A 22645-nucleotide genomic window follows, 5' to 3' on the forward strand; every position below is an offset into this window, starting at 1 on the left:
CATGGCCTTAGGTCTTGTTTATAAAGTGGTTATCTTATTGCGACAAGCAGTCTATTTTGTCAGTCTTATGATCTCTGTTTTAACCTCAATGCTGGTCAGTTGTCCCTAAGCTCAAAGGGAGGGAGTATGATAAGGTGTTTCCAACTCCCCCTCCTATCTAGCTGGGAATTTAGTTTTTCAGGTTTCTCAGGGGTCCCCTTGGCCAAAAGCGAGTCCATTCAGTTGGTTTGGGGGCTTAGGATCTCATTTTTAGTTCGCAGTTTAAAATCAATACAGTATAACAGCTATTTACATAGCATTTACATTATATTAGGTATTATAAGCAATCTAGAGATCAATTAAAGGATACGGAAGGATGTACATAGATTATATGCAAATACTATGTAATTTTATATAAGGGACCTGAGCATCCAAGGATTTTGGTATCTGTGGGGGGCCATGGAACCAATCCCCCTGGAACTGAGGGATAGCTTTAATGCTGAGAAACAAAACTGTCTTGGAAAGAGGGGAGGCCCAGGACTTGGACCTGCCAAGGAGCTGAACCCAAGGGCAAGAGCTGCGGGCAGCTGGGCTGGAGAGGAGGAAGGAGGTGGCTTTGTTTCCAAGTGCCCCAGAAGATCCCCTCGTCCCCCTGCATCCCCAGCCTCCTTTCCTTTTTCCTCCCTGGTCTGCTCCCTTCCTTCCTCTCCTCCTCTTGGGAGGTGGCCAGGGACATAGGCCAGTGCCTGGCTCCGAGGAAGACACACGCAGTTTGTGGACAGGTCTTGGGATGCGGACACCAGAGTCTTGTGTACCTTCCTGGGGTGTTGCCCACTCCGGTACCCACTCCCTAATCTCCCCTCTTCCTCCTCCTCATCCTCTCTTGCAGGAAGTAGAGGATGGGGAACCGCCTCAGGGAGGAGGGCAGTGACTCTGGGTTTGCCTAGGGCTAGTGGCCTCTCACCGACCTGCGCCCTTGTACCTGTCACCTGGGCAAACAGTGATTGCGTCAGCTTTGGTTTCTCATGGGTGGGCAGCCTTGGGTGTCTGCCGGAATATAAAGAGCCTGGAGCAAGGACACGGGAATCCGAATCTCGTTGAGGTCCCAGGACCACTGCATCCTTCTTCCCTGTGCCTCTCCTCCCCAGCATGAGCACAGCAGCCTGATGGAGAAGGATTTTCCAGTGTTAGAGCTGGAGAGAACACCTGCAGCCTCTCTCCACCGTGTACAGGGGTGCTGGAAGTGAAAAGATGTGTTCCTGGTCACAGGCAGGTAGACAGCAGAGCCAGACTGAAGTGAAGTGCACTCCTCCTGATTTGGAGTTTAGAGCTCTCCCTTGGCAACATTTTGATGAATAAAATCACAAGTTCTGTGCCTTTTGAAATTCCTTGTGGAGCCTAGTGCCATCCTCTGAACTTGGAGCCAACTGACCTTTGTCCCTGGGGCAGAGACATGGTCCATGGGCCCAATCCAGGTCCTCAAAGGGAGGGCAGGTCTGAGCCCTTGCCCTGTGAAGTGAGAAACCTCATCTCCCACTACAGACCTGCCAGGGCCCAGGAGAGCTCAACCCACCCTGGCACACCGTAACAGCAGAGATGACTCGGGACACAGAAGTGTGGAAGCAAATGTTTCAGGAGTTAATGCAGGAGGTGAAGCCATGGCACAGATGGACCCTGAGACCAGACAAGGGCCTTCTTCCCAACGTCCTGAAGCCAGGCTGGATGCAATACCAGCAGTGGACCTTCGCCAGGTGAGGGGGAATATGATGGTACGAATTCCAGAAAATCCTTGAGCATTTCTTACTAGGTATACTTGTTACTTTTCTTGTTCTATTCCATGCTTGCAAATTGAAGACTATGGGAAATAAGATGCCCATCATCCAAGAAGTTTTAACTTCATTAAAGATTGTTTTTTCGGCCAGGCGTGCTGGCTCACGCCTGTAATCCCAGCACTTTGGGAGGCCGAGGTGGGCAGATCACGAGGTCAGGAGATAGAGACCATCCTGGCTAACATGGTGAAACCCCGTCTCTACTAAAAACACAAAAAATTAGCCGGGCGCGGTGGCGGGCGCCTGTAGTCCCAGCTACTCGGGAGGCTGAGGCAGGAGAATGGCGTGCACCCGGGAGGCGGAGCTTGCAGTGAGCCGAGATCGCGCCACTGCACTCCAGCCTGGGCGACACAGCGAGACTCCGTCTCAAAAAAAAAAAAAAAAAAAAAAAAAAAAAAAAAAAAAAAAAAAGATTGTTTTTTCACAATTACAATGAGCCCCAAAACAAGAGCAGGCCTGAGCACTTTTGTGAGCTAATGCCTGAATACAGAGAAATCAGTCTGCGGGCGGGGGTGGGGACAGGGAGCAGCCAGGAAAGGGGAGGGGAGGAAGGACAGCTGTTGCACCCATGGGCGGTGCATGTACCCCCTGCCTAGGGAGACTGTTGGACCCACCATGGAACCCCTAGGAGGAGAGACTCACGGCACTGAGGAGACCCCCCCGGGGGAGGCCGGAGGAGCAGGGGGCCTGGGCACCAGGCAGCAATCCTGCCCCTCTCTACTCTGAGCTGATAGAATCTTTTTAAAATAGGAGTCTTAGAAATCGTCCTAAGTCTCATCCTCTCTTTTCCAGGTGGAAATGGGGAGCCCCAAGGCTTGGGAGGGTGACGGGGATGACTGCCCACAGTGCACAGAGGGTGGAGGCTGGGGACTCTGTCCCACCTGCTGCCCCCTCCAGGGGAGAGTCTACATAGAGGGAGCAGAGCCCTCCCACTGGCCTATGGCTTTCTCAGGCCAGGAGCTGCCATAGGGAGCATTGCACCAAAGTCTCAGTCCATTTGTCTGTGGGAAGTTTGAACTCTGAACCAGCACAGGAACACAGCACTGAGACCCAGGGGACGGCAGTGGACGTCTGCTCAGAGCAGGGCCCAGGTCCCTCTGCACTGCTGACTCTGGGTGACTCCCAGCAAGGTCCTCTCACAGTGATCACAGCTTCTTGACCTCTCCCTCTCATTTCAACCTTGCATTCACTCTGTGGGTTGCAGCTAGAGTCAAGATATAGGAGCATGCCCTGGACTAACTCAGTCTTCCCAGCCCTCTCCAATTCACCACCCGTGGCCTAATTTCTCTGTATCCAGGCATCAAGCCAAGGCTAGGCTCAGTGACAGTGACAAATAAACCTGGAAATATCACTGATTTAACCTTACGTGTGGCTTCCAAGGTCACCGAAGCAGAGGAAGAGAAAGCTGGAATGTCTTACCAGGGCTTCTGTGACCATATCTGGAAGGAACATATATCACTGCTGGCCTCATCTCATCGCCCAATGATCCCATGGCCCCAACCTCACGGCAAAGGGGCTGGGAAGTGGGAGGGAGTGCATGGATAATTAGGTGAGCATTAAATGTCTCCGCCACACTGCAGCTCTCTGCCTCTCCCATAATTCCTTTCCTGGATACAGCCATGTGCTTCCTGCCTTATTCTCTCTCTACCTCCTAACATGTATTTGTCCAGATACCTTAGCTCAGAAAATTGCCCTCCTCCCTGCTGAGACAAGGTGTCATTCTCTTGTACCCTGTCTGCAGCCAGTGGCATTCAGAATATGAAGCTTTCCAGGCTACTTTGAGCAAAGGAACTGGGTTGGAGGGGGAACAAATGAAGAGAGAGCTGGACGCTGTGATCTCCCTGCAATACTGCCGACCGGGGACCCTCGGCAGCCAAGAGAAAGGCAAAGGCTTTCCTCTAGGAGAATCTTGGACTCTTCAGGCTCCTGCCGCCAACTCATGAGTCTATAACTTAATCAACACTCACCTGTATGGATTTGTGGATTTCAGGGTCCTGAACTGAACTGGCTGCTGCTGCAGTTGTAGCCTCTGACCCATTTGAATCTACATTTGAAGAAGCTTTGCTTTGGAATAGGGAGACCAGAGTCCCAGTCATGCCTTTTTACACCCACTGGGTCTCTGGACATGAGGAGTTTCCAGAGTGTGCCTCATCTCTAAAATGAACGTGTTGGACTTAGAAGATGCCCAAGGTCCCTCCCAGATCTAAGAGCTTGCAATTCACTGTTTTCATAGCAGACAGTGTGTGGCATGCAGCGTGTCAGTGGCACAGTGGAGATGGGAATGAGGTCTTAGTAATTTCTTCCACCACTGAGCCACAGCCCGAGTCAAGTCATGTCTCTCTGCAGTTGGTAGCTCCTTTCTCTCTCTGGCAGTGCCCTGTGATTTGGCCACATGGAGCCAGGCTGAGGCTCTCTTCTGTCTCCACAGGTTCCAGTGCTCCTCCTGCTCTCGTAAGAGCCTCTGCCCAGGTTCTGGTCCTTTTCCACATGCACTGGAGTGAGGAGAAGTCCAGGGGCCAGGTAAAGATGAGGGTGTTTACCCAGAGATGTAAGAAATGCCCCCAACCTCTGTTTGAGGACCCTGAGTTCACGCAAGAGAACATCTCAAGAATCCTGAAAAACCTGGTGTTCCGAATTATGAAGAAATGCTATAGAGGAAGATTTCAGTTGACAGAGGAGGTTCCTATGATCAAGGACATCTCTCTTGAAGGACCACACAATAGTGACAACTGTGAGGCCTGTCTGGAGGGCTTCTGTGCTAGGTCCAAACAGGTTACAAGCCTCCCCCAATCTCAGACCCCAAGAGTATACTCCATTTACAAGGTGGAGGAGGGAGTTGAGCCCTGGGCCTCAAGAAAGAATGTCTGTTCCTACATATTGCAGAACCACATCTGTAGGAACGTAAGCATTTTCTGCTGTTGTGTCATCCTCATTGTTATTGTGGTGATTGTTGCAAGAACTGCTATATGAGCCTTGGAAACATGATGCTAAATCAGAAAAAAAATCAGATACAAAAAGTCATATGTTATATGATTTCATTTATGTGAAAGGTCCAGAATAGGTAAATCTATTAGATGAATTGCTAGCAGGGCCTGGAGTGGGAGATGTAGTGGGAGATGGGAAGCAGCTGCTTAATCCTGATGGGGTTTCTTTTGCAGGGGAGAGAGGTGTGATGCAAATGTTTTGGACTGAGATAGAGGTGTGCTTGCACAACACTGTCAATGCACTAAATGTCATTGAACTGTTCACTTTCAATGGTTACATTTGTTCTGTGACTTTCACTTCAGTATTTTAAAAAAAGACCTTCGCAATTGTGTTCACTCTCTAGAGAACTGAGTCTGAAGTGTCTATGATTCACAAACCATTTGGAAATCTTGTGAAGCCTGCGGGCTCCCTCATCAGGGAATTTTGCACAGACCCTCTGAGGTCAGACTGTGAAGGCATTTGCAGTCAAAAGCATCGGGATGAAAACCTGCATTCTCAAACAGTTGTCTCCATGGAAGGAGGTGTGCATGCTGCTCAGGGGTGAGGGCGGGCAGGACGTGCCACAAGATCTTTCTTTTTAAAGGTAATGTAATTAGTGTAAATTGTTGATTAACAGGGAACTCACAGCCCATAGCATCATAACCCAGGCCTCTCTAATACACATATACTCTCTCCATAAGGCACATCATAGCCTTCTCACTCTTAGGAACACCAGACAGTGCTCTGCACTATGCTTGAGAACCATTGAAAACAGGCAAAATCACCAACAGAAGCACAAAAATGTGGAACGCATGGCAAAATAGATCAGGAGAAGGACGTTTGTTTATAGTACAAAAGCTGGAACAAACAGGCAGGGAACACACAGGCCCTGCTCCGGCTCAGTTGGGAACACGGGTGCTGGTGACTCCAATTTCTCCTGCTCTGCACATGTCTGTGAATGACCACAAATGCACCATGAGTACTGATACGGGGGTTACTAATAGATTTCAACAGGTAGGCAAAATCACAGATAGACTCCATGAATAATGGGGCTGACCTGTGCAGTCTCAAATGGCTTTGAACTGTGGATGACTCTGTTTTACTAACATGCGGTCCACATGTGGAGTTCTCGCCCACAAGCCTCACGTGAGGGCTGTCAGCTTGGAGCTCTGGGATTCCTACCAGCTAACCAGAATTTTTCATGTTCAGAGGACAGGATCTCAGAAACTATTTGCTCCTTAGACCATGTCCTCCCAGTGACTGAACTGAATGAAGCTGAGATTTTTCTTAGTAAAATTGAACAAAGGATTGACTTTATGAAACTTCTATTGAAAGATGGATGTAAGGAGGCACGGTACCTGGCTAGATAGAAAGTTCTGATTTTAAATATTCCAGATAGCCATAAAAATCTATCACTTCTAAGGGGATGCCTAATTTCTAAGGAAGTAATTGAAGTCTGGTGGCTCATGCCTGTAATTCCAGCACTTTGGGAGGCCAACGTGGGCAGATCACCTGAGCTCAGGAGCTCAAGACCAGCCAGGACAACACGGTGAAACCCCATCTCTACTAAAAATATAAACATGTGGTGACATGCACCTATAATTCCAGCTACTGGAAGGCTGAGGCACAAGAATCACTTGAACCCAGGAGGCAGAGGTTGCAGTGAAAGATTGCACCACTGCACTCCAGCCTGGGTGACAGAGCGAGACTCTATCTCAAAAAAAAAAAAAGTAACCTCTGACATACATACACCTGCTCTGAAATATATTGTCTGACCAGTGACAGTTGCTGCCTAGTATCTGCCGGAAAGAGGAAACGGGTGTCCAAGTGGTGGGCTTAGGGCACGACCTGAACTGGATGAATACTGGTATTGCTCCTGTGCAAATTAAAATTTGACCTAAGCCTCCAGCAGGTCAGCAGGAAAGTAAAAGGAGACTCATGCCCCTCCCCAAGCTCCCACTATCTCCCAGTATACAAAGGCCCGAGATGGTCTCCTCCCAGCAACACACAAGGGCCCAGTCCAGTATTCGGAAAGAGTTGACAGTGAGTGTCTAGGCTGGGAATTGACCCTGTTCCAAGGAGAGTGGCCTCTGGACTGGAAGACTGAGGTGAGTGTATGGAGGGTCATGACAAAGCCAACTCCCAGTGCAAGGGAAGAGAGTATGGAGCCTGCCCTGCCTTTGCCAGATAAGAGATAGTAATGCAAGCTGGTAATTATGTTGATAAATATCTGTTTCCAGAGTGGGTAGGCCTGGGTGACAGTAGAAGGTGTTCCAAATCGATCCTGGAATTGCGTTTGCCAGGCGCGAGCAGATGAGAGACCAGCATTGGCTTATGGGCCCTTCTCTGCACAGGCATACTGTCTAAGTCTGTTCATTTTGCTATAAAGGAATAGCTGAGTCTGGGTAATTTACAAGGAAAAGAGGCTTGTTTCATTCACAGTTCTGCAGAGTGTACAAGTAGCATGGCACTAGCATCTGCTTCTGGTGAGGACCTCAGGCTGTCTCTGCTCATGATAGAAGGTGAAGGAGTGCTGACACAAGCAGGGATCACATGGGGAGACAGGAAGCAAGAGAGATGGGGGGAGGTGCCGGGTTCTAACAACTGACTCTGGCAGGAACTAAGAGCGAGAACTCACCCATTACAGCAAGGATGGCACCAAGCCATTCATGAGGGATTCGTCCACATGATCCAAACATTTCCCATTAGGCCCCACCTCTAACACTGGGGATCTAATTTCATCATGAAGTTTAAAGGGTCAAATATTCAAACGATAGCACGTGCCTAGCACCCTTCCACATAAACGGCTGCACTTCATCCTCGGAATGCCCGCAGTGACTGCAGCATTGTCCACAGCTGCTCAGAGCCCAAGGCCGAAAGCTTCCAGGACTTCTAGTCCAGATTCTCTTCCCTGCACCTTCCCCTTTTCCCTGAAGTTGAGAGTCAGTGGGAGGAACACAGAGAGAGAGGCTGAAAGAAAAGAAATAGTCAAAAGGGAGAATTTAAGAAGGCCCTTACATCTAGGTAACTTTTGAGCCGAGCAAAGTAATACTGAGAAACAAAACTAGTGGAGAGGAGGGGAGACTGCCACAGTGTGAGTCTGTTGACGAAGGAGCCAGTCAGGCTGAAAACGTGGGTTCTCAGTGAGTGGTCTCCATGGGGCCACCTGTGACTGAGGGGTGAGGCAGGATGCACCGCTGAGGAGGGAGAGATATCCTGTCTAGTTTTTCCTTAAAGTTGACTATCTCTTATGGTATGTTTTTATAATGTATGCAAATATATTAGGATAATGGTATCATAAATATGCAGAGGATGCATGAATAACAAATATACACACATTTGCAGTGCATGCTCAGTTTTTTTTAACCTTGTTGTGCAATCAAAAATATTGGGACTGACATTTTGGGCTGGATGATCACAAAAATAATAAAAATAATAAAAAAAGAAACACTGAGGACTCCTATTCTAAAGGAGCAAATGTGGAAGTCTGTGGACAGATTCTTACCAGGTGTATTAGTCCATTCTCACCCTGCTGTGAACAAATACCCAAGACTGGGTAATTTATAAAGAAAAGAGATTTAATTGACTCACAGTTCCGCACGGCTAGAGAGGCCTCAGGAACACAATCAGGGCGGAAGGCACCTCTTCACAGAGTGGCAGAAGAGAGAATGAGTGCCAAGTAAGAAGGGAAAAGTCCTTTATAAAACCATCAGGTATCGTGAGAACTCACTAACTATCACAAGAACAGCATGAGGGAAACCGCCCCCATGATTCCATTACCTCCCACCGGGTCCCTCCCATGACACGTGGGGATTATGAGAACTATAATTCAAGATGAGATTTGGGTGGGGACACATTCAAACCATATCACCAGGACTCTGAAACCAAAGCAGTCTTTTGAACACGCTGTGTCCTGATTAATGACATTAATTTTAAGACTCCTTCTCACACCTTTTTTTAAATCTAGAAATGTGAATCCTTCCATTTATGCAATGGAAATTAGTGTAATAATCACTTACAGCCAACAACTTCTTTTCATTCACCCTCATCCCCATCCTCTCCCCACCTGCCCCCCTCCATCGACTGGAATTGTGCCTTGCTTGCACCCTGGTGCTCCCTCTAGGGCACATTGCATCCTCACGTTGTCCTGGAGTGTCATTCTGGCAGTTCATGTCTCCCACCTGTTCCCTCAAACCACACCTGCAACCATGCCTTGGCTAATTTATCTTTCCCACTCCTAGGCTTTTGCTCACAAATTCCCTCTGCCTCTTCCTAGCTACTCATGAGACCATGTCCATCTTTTAATTCCCTACTGGAGTGCCAGTATCCCCGAGGTGCCTCCTTTCATCTCCCTGGTGAGAGTTTCATTCCACTAGTGCTGGTTGTCCATCTACACAGCCCCCGTTCTATTCCACCCAGTTCTAATGCTCTCTGGCTTCCTAGTGAAGCAGGAATTTCTGAGGCAGGGCCCAGTTCACCTCACCTTTCCCTGCTTCCTAACCCAGGGAGGAGTCTCTGCACAGCTGTGTGAGGTGAAAGAAGGGCTGCTTGGTGAATGAGCCTGCCACATCTGAACTGAGCACTGCTGGGCTCTCTGCATGCCATTTGGCCATGAACAGCTTGGAAATGAAAATGATGTTTTCCACTTTACCCATTTGCAGTCTGTCTCCTCATGTGTATTCATGGATGATCCTCGCTGACTCTTTGGCAAAGGACACACTGTTTCTGAAACAGAAAAAGATGTGTGCTTAATTCATGTGGAAGAATGAGTGGCTGAAACTTGATAAACAAGTCAGGAAAAAATGACCACAGATGGGCCTTGCCTTAGAAGACGTCACCACTGTGGTAATTAGCATACAGAGTGCTGACTCAGGGACAGGCAGCACTGCAGAGCAAGCTGGGCAAGGGCCAAGGCCAACTGGAGGAGGGTCCCTGTGCTTGGAGAGGGGTGAGAGCAGCAGTCTGGGCAATTTGGCTTGGTTTTAGATGCCGTTGGGACCTACCTGAAGCTGGGGCATACTTCACCTTTGCCCTTACTCATAGGCTGTGTAGCCCATGCTGGGGAGAAAGCCAATCTGAGGCTGAGGTTTTCTGTGCTCTCGCCTGGAAGCCACGGGTGTTTACCAACACCACCCCCACCCCCATACACACTCCCTACTAGGCATTCCCTCCCATTTCTGGCTTTCCAGTACTGCATGGCTGCCAGAATTTCCATGCAAACCTTTATCCTCCCAGAGCCTGGCTTTGTTTTCCCTTGGAACAGCACATCTTGGTAATCAGCCAATGAAAGAAAAATGGAATGCAGCATTTTGAGCCTCTTCTCTTCAATTCCCTTCTTTCTGGGATTTTGCCTTTAAATTTCAGGTGCCTAGGCAGCCTCAGATTCTGACTCCTGTCTCCTCATTCAACTGAAATAATCACTTTTTGTTTTGCTTTATTTCCTGGGCTTCAGAAACTGTCTTCAAGCCAACTCGGGCACATGAGGCTTGCCCTATGTGTGTCCCTCCTCCAGAGGACCAGCTCCTCGCAGCCTATCCATGCTTGTTGCTCTCCAGTGCATCTCATCCTTTGTTTCCTTGTTTTTGCCTAGCTTTTATAGCTATTTTTGGTGATAGGAAGGGTCCAAACGTAGCTGCTCTGCAGTGGCCAGAATCAGAAAGAATTTTGCAGTTGTTATTCCAAAATCTCAACAGAGTTGTCAAATTTCTCACATACAGTCAAGGCTACTGTCTTCTAATATGGGAGTAGAGGTGGACACAAAGCCAGCCAACTGAGAGAATTTCCTTCCTCTTCTATAAACATCGCCTTCATTTTGGCAGTGCTGTCTAGTAGAGTTAGAGCATGTCAGCCACATAGGTAACTTAAATGTTTTCAGTAGCCACATTAATTTTTTTTTTTTTTTTTTTTTGGTAGAGACAAGGTTTCACTCTGTCACCCAGGCTGGTCTTGAACTCCTGGCTGTTTATGTAGGAACACATATTTATTGTAAGTTTCCTCCAAAACAACCCTCGTTGTTGCAGAAATCATGGACTGAGATGCCCGTAGCACCCTGCACATTCCTTCTACAGCACGTACAATATTTAACCAAGATATAAGCCCTGTGTCTGGAGGGTTGCAATGCAGAGATCTGCCTGTCTTGCAACCGCGAAAGACCACACTGTCTATATGGTCTTTTCTGTACACTGTCTCTTACACTGTCTGTAAATCCCCCCTAAAAAATCACCCAATACCGACAAACTGGATTTGTCTGCCTCTTTCTTTGGTTTCTCGGATCCTGTGTCATTTGGGGATCATTTTCCATGTACAGCCTTTTCACAGAACACCCAATCATTCATTGTGATTTGCTTCTAAACACTTCAGTATAGATACTAGGGTGTGTGTGTGTGTCTGTATCTGTGCCATCTATACCCTGTGGCCTGTTACCCCCATCCCAGAGGTGGTCAATTAGCATTCATTAGCAACTAATTGGGATCCTCACTCAAGACAGCTGTGCTAAGTTTCAAATATTTCTGCAAAGGGGTCATTGTTAATTTGCATAAAACATATCAGAAATTACTTGTATTGGTGAAATAAGTGATGTTCACCACCTGTGGTTGTGCTGGTATCTTCCCCCTTTCCCATGAATGGAGTAGAAGAGTCAGAAGTGCCCAGTGGTCCCATACTTTGAGAACCATGCCCTGGTTTAAAACCCTGGCTCTGTGTTCCCCACTAAACAGAGGACACCATAGTCTGACACAGTGTTCCCACCATCAGAGCACATTCCTGTCTACCTGGAAGGGGCATACACAGGAGCAAGTCTGGGCCACCTGAAAACCCAAGGGCTCACAGACCAGGTGGCATGACAAGGGACCTGCTTGCCAATGACAGTTTACTCCCTTGCAGAATTCAGTCTTTGCCTCTTGGTAGTGAAGTTCTGGGGAAGGCAACTAATATTTGCTGATAAACACAAAGAGAACATGGTGACTAGGGAAGACCACACCTGCTTGGGTGACTTCAAACACTGGTTAGTGGGTTTGGTTTTCTTATTTTCTTGAACTCATGGAAGTAACAAAGTACGCTAATAGTAACACAGGGCTAGAAACAGTTCAAGTTTAATGTAGGAAATGATCTTTTCTTAAAAATAATTTGGTCATTATTCCTCAAGGAATTCCCCCAAGGAGTTTTCCCCTAAAGATTAGTCTTTTGTCCCTAAGTCACCCCTACCTCCTTTAGTTATAAGATTTTCCCCGTTCCTACAGGCTCAGACATCACTTCCCGAATTCATGTCATATGTGGTTGAGAGTAGCCTTCTGTGTAATCAGGGTTCTCCACAGAAACAGAACCACTGGGATATACAGATGCTCCCCAACTTATGATGGGGTTATGTCCTGATAGACCCACCATAAGTAGAAATATCATAAGTCAAAAATGCATTTAATAACAACCCCACCCACCAAGCATCATAGCTTAGCTTAGCCTGGCCTAGCCCACCTTAACATGTTCAGAACAGCAATAGGGCAGAGTATCTTACTGCCTATGGCTAGGCTGGGAAAAGATCAAACTTCCCATTTTAAAGTATGGTTTCTACTAAATATATGTCACTTTTGCATCATTGTAAAGTAAAAAATAATAATAAATTGAACCATTCTAAGTCAGGGGCCATCTGTATATAGATTTATGAGGGGAATGTGGAGTCCTAATTACGGAAAAGGAGTCAGGCTGGTGGGACCAGGGGAAAACAAAGAGATAAAGTAAATGAGCTATAGGTCTGCCTTTTTTCACGGCCATTAAAACAAAATGTAAAGTCCATAAACAGATAAACAGACTCATATGCAAATTTAACATACAACGAAGGCATCATCTCAAATCTTTGCAGAAAGGGTAGACAGACTTTTTAGCAAGTGTTTTTAGGATGACTAGACAGCCCTATGGTAAAAGATAAAATTAGAACCATTCCTCAAGCCATATGCCATGATAAATTTCAAATGAATTAGAGACTTAAATGGAAATAATAAAACCTTATAAGTACATGGAAAAAATGAGTGAATTCCTCTGTGATGTGGTTCAATGATGCCCATGTCCTAATCCCCAGAACCTGTGAACAGGTGACCTTATGCAGCACAGGGGACTTTACAAATGTGATTAAGGAGGAGGACCTAGAGATGGGGAGAGTGTCCTCGATCATCCAGCTAGGCTCAATATATCACACGAGTTCTTACAGTGGAGAATCTTTCCTGGCTTTTGTCAGACAGATGTGACTTCAGAAGAGTTGGAGAGACACAATGTTGCTGACTTTGAAGATGAAGGAAGGAGGTCAGGAGCCCAAAAGAATGGGGGTTGCCTCCAGAGACCAGGATGGGCAAGGAAACAGATTTTCTCGAAAAGCCTCTAAAAAGGAATGCAGCCCTGCCTTGATTTTAGCACAGTAAGAACTGTGTTGTACTTCTGACCTACAGAATTGTACGAGAATACATTTGTGTTATTTTAAACCATTGAACTTGTGGTTCTGTTACAGCAGCAATAGGGAATTCATACCTCTTAAGTTTCCCTGCCTGCGAAGCAAAGGGACTCCCGGCCCCATCCTAAGTCATAATCTAACCTTCTGACTGCCCTTTTCTAATTTCTGTTTTGTTTTGTTTTGTTTTGTTTTTTTGAGACGGAGTCTCGCTGTGTCTCCCAGGCTGGAGTGCAGTGGCGTGATCTCGGCTCACTGCAAGCTCCGCCTCCCGGGTTCACGCCATTCTCCCACCTCAGCTTCCCAAGTAGCTGAGACTACAGGCGCCCGCCACCACGCCCGGCTAGTTTTTTGTATTTTTAGTAGAGACGGGGTTTCACCATGTTAGCCAGGATAGTCTCGATCTCCTGACCTCGTGATCCACCCGCCTCGGCCTCCCAAAGTGCTGGGATTACAGGCTTGAGCCACCGCGCCCGGCCTCCTTTTCTAATTTCTTATTCAGTAGGAATGTTGGAATTTCTTATTCAGTAGGAATGTTGGAAATAGTGGCACAGGTCGGGGAATCAAAGGGGGACCCTCCCAAACCCACCCCCAAAACCCAGATGGGAAGGACAGCAAGCTGGATTGAGGACCTTTGGTCCAGCAAGTTGCACTTGAACAAATAAGAAGTATCCGGTTACTAGACACTTCAGAGATAGAAGTGAGAACTTTAGAAGTTTAACATAATCCTCTGTGAAGGAGTGTTATTTTAATTTATCAGATTGAATTACCAAATATGCAGCTTGCCAGGTGTCTTCTTTCAGCCCCAAGAAATTTGGCTTCTGCAAGGTTCTAACTACCTCAGTTGTAATGCCACCTTAATTACAGTGTTATCTAATGATCATACCATCCTTTGTTCTACAATGAGAGGATTTTTAAGGTAAAATTGACAAAGGTGAAGATGAGAAATTAGCCCTAAAGTATTCTCACTTGGCTCACTGGAGAGTTGAAACTTAACACAAGGTTTCAGAGAGCTTTGGTGCACACAGAATGTGCTTGTAACTCAGGCTTGACATCTGATTTCACAAAAGTAAGAAAACGTAATTTTTTAAAATTGTGCTAAAAAAAAAAAAAAAAAACCTCAAAATCGTGAACCATATTTAAGTTCACAGTTCAGTCATGTAAGTAGATTCACATTGTTGTGAAACAGCTCCCCAGAACTTTTTAATCTTGCAGAACTAAAACTCCATACCCATTAACAAACAACTCCCTATTTCCTCTCCTCCAAGCCCCTGGCAATCACCATTCTACTTTTCTGTTTCTACAAATTTCACTGCATTAGATACTGCAAACAAGTGAAATCACACAGCATTTGTCTTTTTGTGACTGGCTTATTTCATTTAACTTAACATCCTCCAGGTTCATCCATGTTGTAGTATGTGTCAGAATTTCCCTCCTTCTTAAGGCTGAATAATACTCCACATGTTGTTTATCCATTCATCATTTGATCCATTGATAAACATTTGTGTTGCTTCCACTTCTTGGCTATTGTGAACTGTGCTGCTATGAATATGAGTGTGCAAATATCCCTCACTGGCGTCCTTCTTTTTTCTTATTTTACTTTAAGTGAGACCCTTCTTTCAATCCTTTTGGGTATATACCCAGAAGTGAGATTGCTGGATCATATGGTAGTTCTATTTTTAATTTTTTGAGGAACTATTATGGTTTTCCACAGTGATAACACCATTTTGCAATCCCACCAACAGTGTGCAAGGGTTTCAATTTCTCTACATCCTCACAAACACTTGTTATTTTCTGCTTTTGTTTTCTTTTATCATAGCCATACATATAGGTTTGAAGTGATATCTTGTAGTCATTTTGATTTGCATTTCTAGAAAATGCTATTTTATGATGCACATTCACACTTTCAAGGCAATATCACAAACAATATTTATATATCATAGCACCGATTAAATAAGGAAAACAAACTAGGCAATAATTTTTTAAACTTGGATAATTAGGACAATAAAAGAAATAGAAGTTAGATTATTTGTGAGCTCACTGAAGACTAGAGCCAAGAACTTTAATCTCAAGAAAGAATTGGAAAGTCCTTCAAAATCCTAAGAAATGCTATTATGTGGTCTAAACTGACTTTGATGACAGATCTTGCCACTGACAAGTGGTGTGGGAGAAGCTGCAAGATGAGATACTAGAAAAAGATGTCCTCCTTATTATCAGGAAAAATTAGAATCAAGTAAATATTTTAAAGAAAAGAGAAATGAGTAAGATCCATGGATTTTTTTAAATAGGTAATTTTTGAAAAAGAAAATGATATAGAATTACACATTTGTAAGACCAATAAAATATTGTTCCTGTAACTTTGGAAAATGGAGGAAGAAAATAAACACACCTGTCATACACTTGTTTTAGATGTCAATGGGATTCCCAAGTGGAGTTGTCCCAAAGAGGAGAAACCAGAAACAGGTGCCGATATTAAAGGTCAAAGCTGGAGTAAGAAACAGAAGTCATCTATGTATCAAAACCAAATCCTAGTTTTAAAAAGGATTAGTACCCTCAGTACAATGATAAAGCACTAAACCTTGGCTCAAATACAGAACGGTCTTTGGGTGAAAACATAATCCATTCTGAGCCGATTAGAATATACACCTCAGTAAGTAGTAGGATTGGATATCCACTTCCTCAACCTTTTTCTTTTAAAGTTTAAAAAACTGACCATTTTGTGAATATCTGCTCTAATGACCCAGATAAACACCAGCCAAGCCTTCGGAAGGAGGCATCTCTAAGCCAGAGGGAGAGTTGAGAAGCTTGCTGGGTCTTTCTACAGAAAAGTGAGAAAGTGAGAAGGAACCATCTCCTACCACATCCAGTTATTAAAATTAAAATGAACTTCTGTCTCTTTCTGTACAAAAAAGACTGTTGGATTCTTCCATAACTCAAATTGGGAGGAACATGGTAGTAAGGATTTAATTCACTACTTTATAGCTTACTAGCTCTGTGATCCATTACACCCCAAACAAGAAAACATGTGGGTGGGGAGGGTGGCTAGAACCATCAAGAAATTTAAAAGAGATTCTGGTGGAAATAAAATTAAAGCTACAGTCAAGAAACCAGATGTGAGTCCTGCTATTAATTACAACACACTACTCAAGGATTTCACCTAAGTGCCTTTGCCCCTTCATTTCTGATGGGCGTCATTACATTCTATCCCAAAATATGGCGCCTTGGCATTTGAGAAAACTGCAGAAGCAGGAAGGTATCTCTGACTTTCCTCTCAGCCTTCACCCCTGAAGTAGGTCATAACAGAATTATCTGACCTTCCTCCCTGCAGCTGGTCATAAGACCCCCCTTCTGGAGGTATCCTGCCTGTATCTGAAGTATAGGAACATCCTTATCCTCAAAGACATGGGGACGCCAAGAAGAATCTGAACTGACAGGCCTTGGTAAATTTCCCCCAGCGTATTTCTATTAGATCACACCTTGTTGTCCTCCAATCATGTTTTTCCACAACTATGCACTTCATCAACAAACTTAGTATCAAAAAATGCACTAGTTGTCCAGGCACAGTGGCTTACGCCTATAATCCCAGCAATTTGGGAGGCCAAAGCGGGAGGATCACTTGAGGTCAGGAGTTCAAGACCAGCCTGGCCAATATGGTGAAACCCCATCTCTACCAAAAATACAAAACTTAGCCAGGCATGGTGGCACACACCTGTAATCCCAGCTACTCGGCAGGCAGAGGTGGAAGAATCTCTTCAGCCGAGAGGTGAAGGTTACAGTGAGCTGAGATTATACCACTGCACTCCAGCCTGGGTAACAGAGCGAGACTCTGTCCCCCCCAAAAAAAACACACAAATTTACCTGTTTCTTTGAGTCTTCATTTCTGAAGGCTCCCATATCACATAAAACTTATGTTAAATATATTCGTATGTTATTTTCACTTCTTAATCCATCTTTTGTTATAGGAGTCTCAGCCATGAACCTAGCAACAGATGAGGAAAAAAAATCTTTTCCCCCCTACACTTCCAACATATAAAAAATAGGTTTAATAAAAAGCTTTTAGAACCAGGATGTTTTTCTTTTAAGAATATTTTATTCTTTCACTCATATTACTTTAATATTCATACGTGTATTCTGCCATGTAAATAACCTTTCCAAATTATGTATCAGTCTACTTGCATCATGTCAAATTTTCAAATCTCTATATTTCCACTAAGATACATATTCTCCTTTGGAATCTTTCTGCACGTTTATATGAATAAATTAAATAGTATCTCTACAAACATAGTCAAGTAATATATTTGTTTTGGGTTATTACATAACATTAAATAATTATATCTCAATGCAGTATTTTTTTCATATGTGACAGTGAAACAAGGTTTTTACACAAAAACTGGTTTTATTAAAATAAAATTTACATAAATTATGAAGAGTCTATTTGTGTGAAAGCCCCTCTTCAGATATATTTTCCACTTGCCTATACGTAATATATACCTTAGCATGAAATAAAAATCATTCAAGTAGTACAGCTAATAAATTTGAATTGTATTTTTAGTGTTAAAAAGAAAGAAAATGTAACCGTTTAAGATTCAATAAAGGTGATTTCTCATTTTCCTACTGTTTTCATCTCTCTTTTTTTTTTTTTTTTTTTTTTTTTTGAGATGGAGTCTCACTCTGTTGCCCAGGCTGGAGTGCAATGGTAGGATCTTGGCTCACTGCAACCTCTACCTCCTGGGTTCAAGCGATTCTCTTGCCTCAGCCTCCCGAGTAGCTGGGATTACAGGTACCTGTCACCACACCCGGCTAATTTTTTGTATTTTTAATAGAGACAGGGTTTCACCATGTTGTTTAGACTGGTCTCGAACTCCTGACCTCGTGATTCGCCCATCTCGGCCTCCCAAAGTGCTGGGATTACAGGCGTGAGTCACCGTGCCTGACCCTGTTTTCATCTCTTAACCTACTTCTCAGAGTTTGTTTCTAAGTGGAAGCAGTCCTCCATCGAAGCACTACCATGTGGTTTTAGAACGCTCTGCCTGTTTCACACCTGTTGAGAATAAAATGTTTGGACTTATGAGTAAGCCCATCAAGACAAAATATTGGGATGTCAATAATAACCCTTTTAAAAATGGTTAGTTCTTCAGACAGAGAAAATAAAAATCACCCTACATTTCTACCCCAGATTAATTTCCAAAAAACAAAAAACTGGCTATACCTGTTCTGGAGTATGGTAGCCACATGTGTGTGGGGTCCCCTAGTTTTCCCCATTTTTGTCTCTGTCCTGACCAAGAAACACACAGTGCCTTGACCCAGCCAGCTGATGTTTTCCTCTGCAGGTCTGAACCCCAGCCTGGGCCTTGAACATTCCTAGGCACTAATAAAGGTGTTTAGGTTGTTGCTGGAAACACTGAAAGATCAACCATGTTGCTAAACATGTGGAAGCCAGCCCAGCCTCCACCCAAATTCCTTACATCCTCATGTGAACTCCATCACCTGACCCACTCACCGGGGACATGCCCAGGTAGAACATCCCTTGTCTCACTGCCCATCACAAGGACGCTGCAGCCCACACTGTGTGTAAGCTCCCCTCATAAATGCTTTGGACTGATCACCCTGCGATTTCGTGCTTCTTCCTTTAGAATCGCAACTGGCCCCGCCTTGGAACGGTTTGGAGCATTCTGTCATGGGAATTCCCCATCAGGTCAAACCCAAGGCTAGTGTGACTCCAGTCTTGGGTTTGACCTGATGGAACAATGTGGCTATTTAAATTGAATTGAATTGAAAGATGGGTTCTTCAATCACATCAGTCACTGTTCAAGTGCTCAAGAATCACATGTGTCTGGTTTACCACCTTGGACAACGCAAATACAGAACATTTCCATCACTGTAGAAAGCTCCACTGGATGGTACTGGGCAGGACCACAGAGGAGATGATTCATATAAAAATATGCCACTATATACATATTTTCCTTCTTAGTCACAAAAGCTGCTTGGTTTTTTTAGTTATAACAATAATAACACTGTTATTGCTGTTTGATTTGCTTTTGAGACAGGGTCTCACTCTGTCACCCAGGCTGGAGGGCACTGACACAATCACAGCTCACTGCAGCCTCGACCTCCCAGGCTCAGGCGACTTTCCCACCTCAGCCTCCTGAGTAGCTGGGACCACAGGCATGTGCCACCAAACCTGGCTAATTTTTTTGTGGAGATGGTGTTTTGCCATGATGCCCAAGCTGTTCTCAAACTCCTGGGCTCAAACAACATGCTTGCCTTGGCCTCCCATAGTGCTGGGATTACAGGTGTGAGCCACCATGCCCAGTCAAAGTTATATGTTTAAGCTTATTTATCTTCAACACCGTCAGCCACAACCTGTTTATTTTAGCCCAGGACAGTGGTATAAAAATAAGAGATTGTGTATAATTTCTCCAAATCTTGTGATGTGACATAAGAGCCCAAAGTCCTGTAATGAATCCCACCTCTCCAAAATTCAAACAGCCCATGGGCTCCCTCTGGACTGAAGCATCTTTGCTATGGGCAGAGTTGTCCTGTGGTACCCACAAGGAAGCCTTGCTAGGAACTCCTTATCAGTGTGGACTGGTCATCGCCATTACCCTACATGGCCATCTTGGAGGAAGGGATCCCGAGGGCATTGCCTTTGCTCTTTACTGAGGTGTGTCCCAGGACCCCCAAGGTGGCCACTCAGGGCAGGATGGCCATCCATGAAGGCCACTGAAGACTTCCCATGAACAGCCAGGCCCACACTTCCTCAGCTAGAGCTACCCACGCACCATCTGAGCATCCTGTGCCCAATACATGGGCAGATATTCCAGCCTTTCTTTCCACCTTCAAGGCCTAGATTGTACCTACAAGTCTCTCCTGGGAGCCTACACTTGCCAAAATATAACTTAAAACATATGAAAATAGCAGTTTATATAAACTCAAGGAAGATTATTCTCAGTAAAAGAAATAATGAAACTTTCAAAATAACAAAGTACTCTCATTTGATTAGTCCAATATAAATGCTCTTTTCACAATCCCTTATCTTTTTTTTTTTTTTTTTTTGAGACAGTTCTGTCACCCAGGCTGGAGTGCAGTGGCATGATCTCGGCTCACTGCAACCTCTGCCTCCCAGGTTCAAGTGATTCTCCTGCCTCAGCCTCCTGAGCAGCTGGGATTACAGGCACCTGCCACCAAACCCAGCTAATTTTTTGTATTTTTAGTAGAGATGGGGTTTTGTCATGTTGGCCAAACTAGTCTCGAACTCCTGACCTCAGGTGATTCACCCACTTCGGCCTCCCAAAGTGCTGGGATTACAGGTGTGAGCCACCGCACTCGTTCCCTTTATCTTTTGATTCCTGAAAACAATGCACTTAATTTCCGTATTTGGTCTTTTAGTTATAATTCTTAAAAATAAGACATTTTAAAACATTTTAAAACATATTAAATGCGCATTATTTGGAAACAAGTGTATGCAAATGAACCTGGAAATATCAATATATAAACCAATTTTTCAATTCGCCAATCCATGGAGGGAGATACTCATGTATTTGACATTTGAAAACCATTTTTCTTAGCAACTATGACAGTGGTTTCTAGGCTTTGTCCTTAAGCACAAGCCATTCTTCCTATATGACATGATCATAACAAAGATTTATATATAGCTCCAGAGAATAGTGAGATTTGCAGTCTTCTGACAGATATCAAAGTTGAAGGCTAAAAGACACTTTGGTGGTATAGCTGGGAACAGATTCTGTAACAGAAAGAAAAAAATATGCTCAGTCATTCACCATTTTATTATGAAATCTAACTACATGCTATGGCCTATGTCAATACACCCATTATTGTCACTTCATGCTTTAAGTATAGAGATACTGTATAGGTGATAAATAATGCATCTGTCACCATTAAGTCAGCCATCACAAAAGTGCAGTCAAACTTTAGAAATGTTTAGATCTAAGAATCGTTAACTCTCATTCTTTTGCAATCTTTCCAGCCAACTTACAGCTACAGCAAGATCTTGGAAGCTGTATGACCCTACAGTATTAATAGATGACAAAATAGAAATAGATGGTCACGGACTTGGGACTGTGGCTAGTAGGTGGCAGAGGGTACCGTTTATAAGAGAAGTTTGGGCTGTTCCTAAACCATACATGATCTTTCATAGTGAACCTTCTCTCAGCCTTGCTCTTCCCACTAGTTGCTGACCCCTCTTCTGTCTCCCTTCATAGCCAAATTTTGTCAAAGGATGGTCTATATCAATGGCTCTCAGAGTGTACTTCTCAGACACAAGACATCAACATCGCCAGGGAGCTGGTCAGAAGTGTACTTTGTCAGGCCCTGCCCCAGGCCTGATGAGTAAAAACTCTCATTCCTATGTTCACTAAAGCTTGAGGACCAGTGAGGGCTTCACATCCTCATCCTTCTGGAATCACACAAGGTTGTAGGCCCTTATGGGCAGATCAAATCTACTATTTTTTCACTCAGACATTGGTCTGATGGGGAAAGAAGGAAAACAAGGAAGACACCATGATAAAGAAAAGAAAACGAGCAAATTTTTTAAAATTCAGAGCACATGCCTGACCATATCTAGGTTGAACCATCAAAAAGTGGCATTTCTGTAGGACAAAACCAGCTTAATATTAGCAATATCGTGTGTTCAATCTAATATATATGAATATATACAGGATAAAATTATCATTATTATTTAGAAATAAGTAAATAAATTAAAAATCTATCATCCCTAAAGTTAATTTTTAAAAGCAAATTATTTTAAAATAAATTAACTTATTTAAATAAATAATAGCTAATAATATATTATCAATAAAATCAATAAGATATTTATTAAATGGTATTTTTATAATAGATAAATATATTTATTTTATTTAAATTGATTAATTTTAAAAGCAAATTATTATTACTGGCCACATAGATCTAAAACTTAACACCTATTTTCTTTCTTGTAGTTTTACATAATAGCACTACAATATAATTATGAATAAATAAATGAGTAAAATGGAACACTAAACGTTCTCACAAGAGGAAAACCATACAACACAAAGGTAAATTTTGACAAATAAATGGTTCTGTTATTTCAGTTTCACATTTACAATAGATTTCTACTTTATTTCATATTAGTTCAGCATTCAAAATTAGGGATATCCAAACAGATTAAAAGTAACCATATAGAAATTTTAGCTTAGCTGAAACAATTTTTAATTTGCCCAATAAATGACACTTTTCATCATTTCTGGCTATCTGAATGTGACTAATCGTCTTCAGACATCTACTGATGAGGGAGGGGCATGCCCACGCGTGCCATTTTCTGAGGGTGGCTGAGGGAGCCTGCCCACAGATGCTCATCATCAGAGGCCCAGGGCCAGTGCTGCTTCCTCCCTAAATCCACATGGGGGACATCTCTCTTCCTGCCAGGTCTGCACCTAGCTCA

The 22645-nt window shown here is 44.0% G+C and overlaps 3 protein-coding genes across 3 annotated transcripts in view; 2 read left to right on the forward strand and 1 right to left on the reverse strand.

Moving 5' to 3' along the window:
- Positions 1 to 22645, forward strand: part of TMIE (transmembrane inner ear) — a 538092-nt gene that overhangs the window by 318190 nt on the left and 197257 nt on the right. The gene's annotated exons all lie outside the window — the stretch shown is intronic.
- RTP3 (receptor transporter protein 3) lies at positions 734 to 8174 on the forward strand. Its single transcript, XM_050780589.1, is given in 3 exon segments — positions 734 to 1730; positions 4237 to 4263; positions 4265 to 8174. Coding segments are annotated over 3 exon segments (696 nt in total). The 5' UTR covers positions 734 to 1575; the 3' UTR covers positions 4779 to 8174.
- LRRC2 (leucine rich repeat containing 2) overlaps positions 17747 to 22645 on the reverse strand; it is a 54109-nt gene continuing 49210 nt past the window's right edge. The window contains exon 9 of the mRNA XM_050780562.1: positions 17747 to 20950. Coding sequence (XP_050636519.1) covers positions 20901 to 20950 — 50 coding nt within the window. The 3' untranslated portion in view covers positions 17747 to 20900. The remainder of the gene's footprint in view (positions 20951 to 22645) is intronic.

The sequence above is a fragment of the Macaca thibetana genome, chromosome 2, assembly GCF_024542745.1.
Source record: "Macaca thibetana thibetana isolate TM-01 chromosome 2, ASM2454274v1, whole genome shotgun sequence".
NCBI classification, from domain to species: Eukaryota; Metazoa; Chordata; class Mammalia; order Primates; family Cercopithecidae; genus Macaca; species Macaca thibetana.